General features: G+C 54.5%; 1 protein-coding gene across 2 annotated transcripts; it reads left to right on the forward strand.

The window, feature by feature from the left end:
• The first annotated feature begins 3056 nt into the window (after positions 1–3056).
• LOC104387067 (neuroblastoma suppressor of tumorigenicity 1) lies at positions 3057–5556 on the forward strand. 2 transcript variants are annotated; one of them, XM_009995757.1, is made up of 4 exons: positions 3070–3244; positions 3424–3535; positions 4202–4361; positions 5375–5556. In XM_009995757.1, exons 1-4 carry the CDS (start codon positions 3075–3077, stop codon positions 5533–5535), a joined length of 603 nt encoding a protein of 200 aa, XP_009994059.1. In that variant the 5' UTR covers positions 3070–3074; the 3' UTR covers positions 5536–5556. The 2 variants fall into 2 exon arrangements, with proteins under 2 accessions (XP_009994060.1, XP_009994059.1); XM_009995758.1 differs by lacking the exon at positions 5375–5556 and having other exon boundaries at positions 3057–3244; positions 4202–4478.
• Positions 5557–7352: the final 1796 nt, after the last annotated feature.

The raw sequence follows: 7352 nt of genomic DNA on the forward strand, positions 1-7352 counted from the left end.
AGCTCCCTCTTGACTTGAGCTCCTGGGAGAAAGAAAATAGTATGTACAGGCTGGGAGAGTTGGGGTGTTCAGCTTGGAGAAGAGAAGGCTCCAGGGAGACCTTAGAGCACCTGCCAGTGCTTGAAGGGGCTCCAGGAAAGCTGGGGAGGGACTTGGGACAAGGGCTTGTAGTGAGAGGATGAGGGGGATGGATTAAAACTGCAAGAGGGGAGATTTAGGTTGGACATTAGGAAGAAATTCTTCCCTGTGAGGGTGGTGAGACCCTGGCCCAGGTTGCCCAGGGAAGCTGTGGCTGCCCCATCCCTGGCAGTGTTGAAGGGCAGGTTGGATGGGGCTCGGAGCAACCTGGGCTGGTGGGAGGTGTCCCTGCCCATGCAGGGGGTTGGATCTAGATGATCTTTAAGGTCCCTTCCAACCCAAACCATTCCATGACTCTCTGTAGATGTGGACCTGTCCAAAGCTCACAGTGAGGTGGGGGTGGCAGTGCCTTGAGGACTGGGTAAAGCTGCAGTTGCTCCAGCTCTGAAGAGGTACCTAGTTCTACTGCTCCCCCACTGACCCTCTGAAGCTGGATCAGCAGCTGTGCTGCCCGGGGGCCCCATTACAAAGACATCCCTGCTCAGACAGGAGAGGACTCAAGCATGTTTAAGTGCTGTCCTGAACCCAGGCCAGGTCCTGTGCTTGAGCAGAGCACAACATCTGCCCTTCAGCATCAGAGTGAGAGGGGAGCCCAGATGCTCCAAGATGATCCTTCATCCCTCTGGCAATGGATCTGCTCTGGCTGGTGCTGCAGAAACACCTCTCTGTTGAACACCTCCCTCCAGGGGAAAAAAAGTCCCAGGGGAAAAAAATAAAATTAAAGTCCCAGGGGGGTAGGGCTGTCAGCAAAGAGAGCAATGTTGGTCTCTTTGGAGATGCATAGAGAAAAAAACAGTCACCACCTTTCTTTGGAAAGAAGGAAATTGCTCTCTAATCGGGCATGTGGAAGTGAACTTGTGTGCTGACTCCAGAGGAATTTCAGCTGTTCACTGGGGGGCTGTGATTGCTGTTTGGGTCACATCCAAGCTCTGATCTGGGACTTGCCTTTGGGAGCAGGATTCCTCAGCGCGGAGCTGCTGGCATTTGAGGAATGAGCGATCCTGGTTTCAGAAAACCAACAAACCCAGAGTGTGGCTCTTCCTCTGAGCAGAAATTGCAGAATTCCCCCACTGAAATGGAGACAAGGGAGCAGAACGAAGCCCAAGGAGAAACGTATTTAACCACACAGCTCTCATTAGTGGCAGGACAAGTTAAGGGGCAAAAACCCTCTGCTTATCTCAGACCAAGAGCTGCAAACCCTGCTTTGGGCAGGTGTCCTCTCCAGGGACCTGTGGGATTCACAGGAACAAGTGCTGGAAGGATTAGGAAGCCAGGGTGTGGCTGTGGAACAGAAAATTTAGCAGAGATCCCACCTGATTCCTCCAGAGATCCTGGGGCCAGGGAATGAGGTTGATGCCTGGGATGAAGGATGGGGAAGCATCTCTCTCTTGATTCCCATCCAGGAGGTTCTGCTCAGTGGAGGGTGGAACAGGGCGAAACCTGCCCCATAAAGACTTAAAATCCCTGAGCTGGAGCTGTGGAATTTACTGAGGGGTTTAGATGAACCTGGTTCCTCCAGCTGAGGATGTGTTGGTGAAAATTCTGCGGATGGGCTGAAGGACCAGCCTCTGACACTAGTGACTGATAAACAAGGCATTTCTCCTCTCCTTCCCCAGCAAACTTTGAGGGCTGGGCCCAAGAGCCATGGGAATCAACAGGAGTCTTTCCAGTGTGGGCTTTGGACCTTCATCTGAATAAACAAATAGAAGGAAATAACAAATAAGATGGTTCTAACAAATAAGATGGTTCTAACAAATATTTTCGCGAGTAGAAACGTCTGCCTCATGCTCTGACTCCATCCAAACTCCACAAAGGAAAAAATGTCCCTGTTTTCTGTGATGCTTTTCCATCTGCCTTTCCCCAGTGATTGGGAGTGTTAGTCCAGGCACTTTGGCTGGAGGATCCAGCTGCTCTGGGGGTGGCAAGTGACCTTCTGGGCCAACCACCTTTGTGAAGGAGGTTCATGCTTGGCCTTTGAAGGACCCCCTGGTCTGCAGACTTGAAGTTCCTGTCCTCAGAGTTGGCTGAACGAGAGTGGGTCTATAAAAATAAATGCTGGATTGGGCTTTTCCAGCCCCATGATTGAGGTTTCCACATCTCCCCTCCTGCTGCTGCCTCGCAGCGACACCTGCTGCATAATTCCAGGAGGAGAGTGGTTTTCCCTCCCAGAAAAGCAGTCTTTGCCCTGGGAAAGCTTTCAGCAAGGCCAGTTTGGCTTTTTAAGCTGGGAGAAAAGGAAGTGGGGAAGTCTGCTCCTTCCTCAGATAAAAACATTTCTACCTTCTGCTGCTTCTCCCACCTGGCTCGGCCATGAGGCAGTGAGGTTTGTGTTCTGCAGGCTCCTCCCAGCCCAGCTTTGGATGGGAAATGCTGGAAATCCTGCTCTTGCTCCTGGCACAAGGCTCAGAAGTAATGGAGGTGACTGCCTGCCCCAGAGCTGGTTTTGAGGACGGAAAAGGCAGAGCAGCATGTGTCACTCCCTGTGTGGTATTTTGGGGAGCCTCCCTGGCCATGGAGGAAGATCATAGAATCATAGAATCCCAGACTGGTTTGGGCTGGGAGGGATCTTGAAGATCTTCCAGTCCCAACCCCCCTGCATGGGCAGGGACACCTCCCACCAGCCCAGGTTTCTCCAAGCCCCATCCAACCTGCCCTTCAACACTTCCAGGGATGGGGCAGCCACAGCTTCTCTGGGCAACCTGTTCAGTGTCTCACCACCTCACAGTGAAGAACTCCCTCTTCATGTCCAACCTAAATCTCCCCTCTCCCAGTTTTAATCCATTCCCTCTCATCCCAAGATACAAGTATATCCTAAGACACAAGTACCCACACACTTGTTGCAACCCTGGGGTTGGAGAAATAGTCCACCTTGCTTGTCTTCTGCCCCACTGACTTGTTGCTCTGTCTCCAGCTGTAGGACACTAGCAGAGCTGGCCATGATGTTACGCCTGGTGGTCGGTGCCCTCTTCCCAGCACTTCTCCTGGCTGCCCCACCACCCATCAACAAGCTTGCCCTCTTCCCGGACAAGAGTGCCTGGTGTGAGGCAAAGAACATCACCCAGATCGTGGGGCACAGTGGCTGCGAGTCCAAGTCCATCCAGAACAGGTATGGATCCATTTCCACTTGCAGATGGCACCAGAGTGGCTTTGGGGACTGTCACTTGCACAAGAAGCCAGACACAGTGTCCTTCTGTCTGTCTCTCTGGAAGGTCAGATCTCCTTCTGTCTTTGTTGGGAACAGCAGGCACCTCCCCTGAACCCTCAGCCCTCCTGTTGTCTTTGCAGGGCCTGTCTGGGACAGTGTTTCAGCTACAGTGTCCCCAACACCTTCCCTCAGTCCACGGAGTCCCTGGTTCACTGTGACTCCTGCATGCCAGCCCAGTCCATGTGGGAAATCGTGAGTATCCTTGTCTGCTCCACGGTTCTTCCTGCAGGGAAGCTCATGAGCTCTCAGCTCTGCTCTGCCACCACTTTAGGGCAAGTTGTTCTCCTTCCCTTAGGTTTTCCCACTTGTAGTTTCCTTCTAGGGTGAGTGTGCCCTGTCCTGAGGTGCCTGGATGGAAGGGGCTGCTGGCCCCAATGGTCACTCCGCAGAATCATCCTCCACCACTCCCTGCATTGCTCATCCCTGTGCTCATCCCACCTGCCCCTTCTCCTCACCACTCGCTTTGTCACCTCCTCCCACTTGGGAGATTTTGCCTTCTTTAGGTGTCCAGAAGTACTTTCCCAGCCCATTTCCCATCACCCTCAGACCTCCCAGTTTCATGCCACCACTGATTCTGGCAGAGCCACAAACCCTGTGTCTGAGGCAAGCCTGGGCACCCAGGGCTCAGCTCTCCACTTGGCTTTCAAAGCAGACATTTGGCAGATGTCACCTTGTGAGACATTCCCAGAGCACTCTTGCCTCCAGCCTGGCCCTGGAGGTCTGGATGGGCAGCAGCCTGTCTCTGCTGGCTTCAGATACCCCACCTCTGAGGTCAGCAGGTCAGACCACCCCCAGCAGGAGGGCCATCGGGCTCTGAGCCTGCCCGCTCACTCTCTGTGTCCTACTCCTTCTTCCCAGGTGACACTGGACTGTCCAGGCAATGAGGAGATCCCCAGGGTGGACAAGCTGGTGGAGAAGATACTTCTCTGTAGCTGCCAGGCTTGTGGGAAGGAGCCCAGCCATGAGGGAGCCCTGTTCAACGTCTACCTGAACGCGGAGGAGAACATGCCCGCTGAAGGTCCCAGCCCCCACCACTATGCCCACCACGAACAGGAGGTGGAAGAACCTCCTTCTTCCAGCCACCACCACCACGAGGAGGAGAGCGAGGAGTGACCTGACCCTTGTGGACTGTCCTTGTAGGGGGAGTTGTGCCAGGGAGAGGGCTGGGGTTTGGGGAGGGAGGGGGGTGGTGGAGTCTTTGCTGTCTAATAGCTGCCCTCACGCTTTGCTCTCCACAACACCCTGGGGCTGGAGGGAAGTTTGGAGGCAGGAGCAGGGCTGAGAGGTGGTCGCAGGGCTGGAGCTGCAGAGCCAGAGAGGGCTTGGGGTTTTCTGATGCAAAACTACTTGCATATAATAGTAATAATATATTGAGAAGCGCAGGAACTGGGATGAGGGGACTTGGGCTGAGGGCAAGAGGTGGGCTGGGTTCCCCAGAGGCTGTCTGCAGGTTCCTGGAGCCTGCTGGGGAGCCCTTGCTGGGTTCTGCTGGGTTTACCTCTTGGAAATGGCCTGGGGCAGAGGAAGAAGGGATGCAGCCTCTCCACAGTCCCACAAGAGATGCACGTCTCTCCTGGGGTGTGAGGGACTGGGGGCACCCCCTGTTCTTCCCATCTGCCACCTAAGGACAGGCGTGCTCAGCATGGACAAACTGGTCCTCCTGGACCTGAATTCACCTCCAGCCCCCTCCTATTAGGTAGCTCACGGGGAGTATTTTGTCCCGGGATGGGGCCACGTGTGTGAGGTTGCTGGGAACCCTGGTGGTGAGAGCCTTTTCCTTGCTGGTCCTCAGGGCCACCACGTAGCTCCCTGGGGAGGAGGGAGCTGGGTGATCTGTGGGCGCTGGGTTTCACGTTTGGTGGCCTCCAGGGGATGGTGCTGGGGTGGTCTGGGTGGGAGGCAGCTCCTTTCCTCCCTCTCCCTGCTGCACTGGAGGGAGAAGGGGGATGGGTGCCGGGATGCCAAGGTACCTTCACAGGGGGCTGCTTCTGCAGGGCTGGGTGGGGCTCAGGGTGGGTGTGGTGGGCCCAGGCCCCTCCTGCTGCCCCTTCTCTCTGGTGTATAAAGCTGATTTCTTTGGCACTGTCCTGACAAGAGCTTCCAGAGCTTGTAATCAATGCCTCTTCCCCCTCCTTTTTACAAGGTTTAGTTTTATGGTTGGTTGGTTGTTGTTTGGTTTGTTTTTTTCTTAAATAAATTTAGTTCTGACTTCCATTTCTCAGTGCTCTGGGTGCCTGGCTGGTTTTTGGCCAGGGGAGAGACCCTTTACACCAGGATCCCAGGTGGGACAGCAGTGCAGGAGGGTGCAGGGAGGGCCATGGATCCCTTCAGCTTCCTGCAGGGAGGAGGAGGGAAAAACCCACCCCAAACCCTCACCAGATGGGCTGCACATGGGGATGAGGAGCCTGCTCAGCAGCTGCTGCCCAGGCCTGGTTGTGCTCAAGGGGCCATGTCCCGACAGCCTGGAGGTTTAAGGGCTGTGGGGTCCCACTTGTGTGGGAAGTGCGTGGGGGTCTCTGCGGGCTCGTGCAACCTTTATCGGCTCTGTTGCCACTAGGTGACACTCTTGATCCAGAGTGTTCCCTGGCTTCCAGATGTTCGTGGCCTCCAGGAGTGCCTCTGGAGTGGAGGAAGGCGAACTTGGACATGGACATCCCTTCGTGGGTGAGGAGGGGACACAAGTGCCTTAGCTGACCAGTGGATTCTTTCCAAAGGTGTTTGGATCCAGCAGGGCAGAACCTGCCCTTGCAAACCTCTGGTCCCCCTGGTGCCTGGCCAACCAGCCTGGCTGGACCCTCAGAAACCATCAGATGATTTTCCCATGTTTGAGCCCAGCTCTGGGGCAGGTCCTGTCTGCTCATGGAGGGGCAGGAGGCTGTGTCCTTGGGGCTCTGTGTGAGCTTGGAGAGCAGCTCTCCAGGTGGTGGGGGTTTGTGTTAAGGCATCAGTTGCCACAAGGAAGGGGATGGGCTGAAAAGGAAGACCTGGGCATAAAGATAATTTATTTTAGGCTGTGAAGTGTCCTCCCAAGGACAGGAGCTTTACAGAAGAGCCCAGAGGCAGGAAAAGGTGGAGAAATCCATGCTGTCAGACCACCACCATGTGGCCCTTTTATTGGTGGTTGGTGAAAAGAGGGGCTGGATTTAGCCAGGGGACTACTGTTCCTGTAAACTCCAGGAGATGCAGTTTAAGGTGCTCAGAGCAGGATGTCTCCACCTCCTTTCCACACAACCTGAGCTTCAGTGGAGACAGGCAGTGGAAGGCAGATGAAAACACAGACCTTGAAAAGGTAACTGGCCAAGCTCCATCCAGAATCTGCCCTAAGGAGCCACCCCAGTTAAAGGTGGAATGAGATCCCAAGAGTAGATTGTACTTTTGGAGGCCACTGCATTGAGCCCTGGACTGCCTGGGTGTCCTCCCTAAGGTCTCCCAGCCTCCCAGTTTTCGTCTCTCCACCTCACCAACCCTTTCTTTGCTATGGTGACACTTGGGTGGCTGTTGACAACCTGGTTTTACTTTCCCTGCTAGTGGTACTGGAGAGCAGAGCTGGTGGAAACCATGGTCCCTTCCAGATGTGCCCAGAAACTCAGCACAGGGCAGAGCGCACAGACAGGCCTGCAGAGCTGCTGGAGCAGAGAAGTTTTTGCAGGGACAACAGTAGGATTTGGATCTCATTTTAAGGCAGATTTTTTAAAATATTTTTTTTTTTAAACACATTTTCCTTCAATCAATACAGATTCACTTCCCCAGGAAAAGCATCCAAACCAAGAGTACAAAACCTCCCTGGTTGTGCTCCACACTCCTGATCCTATCTCCTTCTCTGGAGACAAACTGAGGTGCTCCTAAGCTTTTGGGGCAGCAGGGCTGAGAAGGGAGCCTGGCTCTGCACTTGGGCACAACTTCCAAGCTGTGCACTTGTGTGGAGCCAGCTGGGAGAAATCTGAGCTGCAGCATTGATGTCCCCAGGCTGAGGAGCCTGGAGCAGCATGGGCTTCGGGTGGGTTTTCTT

This window comes from Chaetura pelagica, unplaced genomic scaffold, assembly GCF_000747805.2.
Source record: "Chaetura pelagica isolate M959 unplaced genomic scaffold, ChaPel_1.0 scaffold234, whole genome shotgun sequence".
NCBI lineage: Eukaryota > Metazoa > Chordata > Aves > Apodiformes > Apodidae > Chaetura > Chaetura pelagica.

Bases quoted from the DNA above. Each gene is read 5' to 3' on its own strand.
- LOC104387067 (XM_009995757.1), top strand. From the start codon at position 3,075: ATGATGTTACGCCTGGTGGTCGGTGCCCTCTTCCCAGCACTTCTCCTG. The intron at 3,245-3,423 runs GTATGGATCCAT...TTGTCTTTGCAG, and splicing joins TCCAAGTCCATCCAGAACAG to GGCCTGTCTGGGACAGTGTT. The intron at 4,362-5,374 runs GTCCCAGCCCCC...TGGTGGGCCCAG, and splicing joins GGAGAACATGCCCGCTGAAG to GCCCCTCCTGCTGCCCCTTC.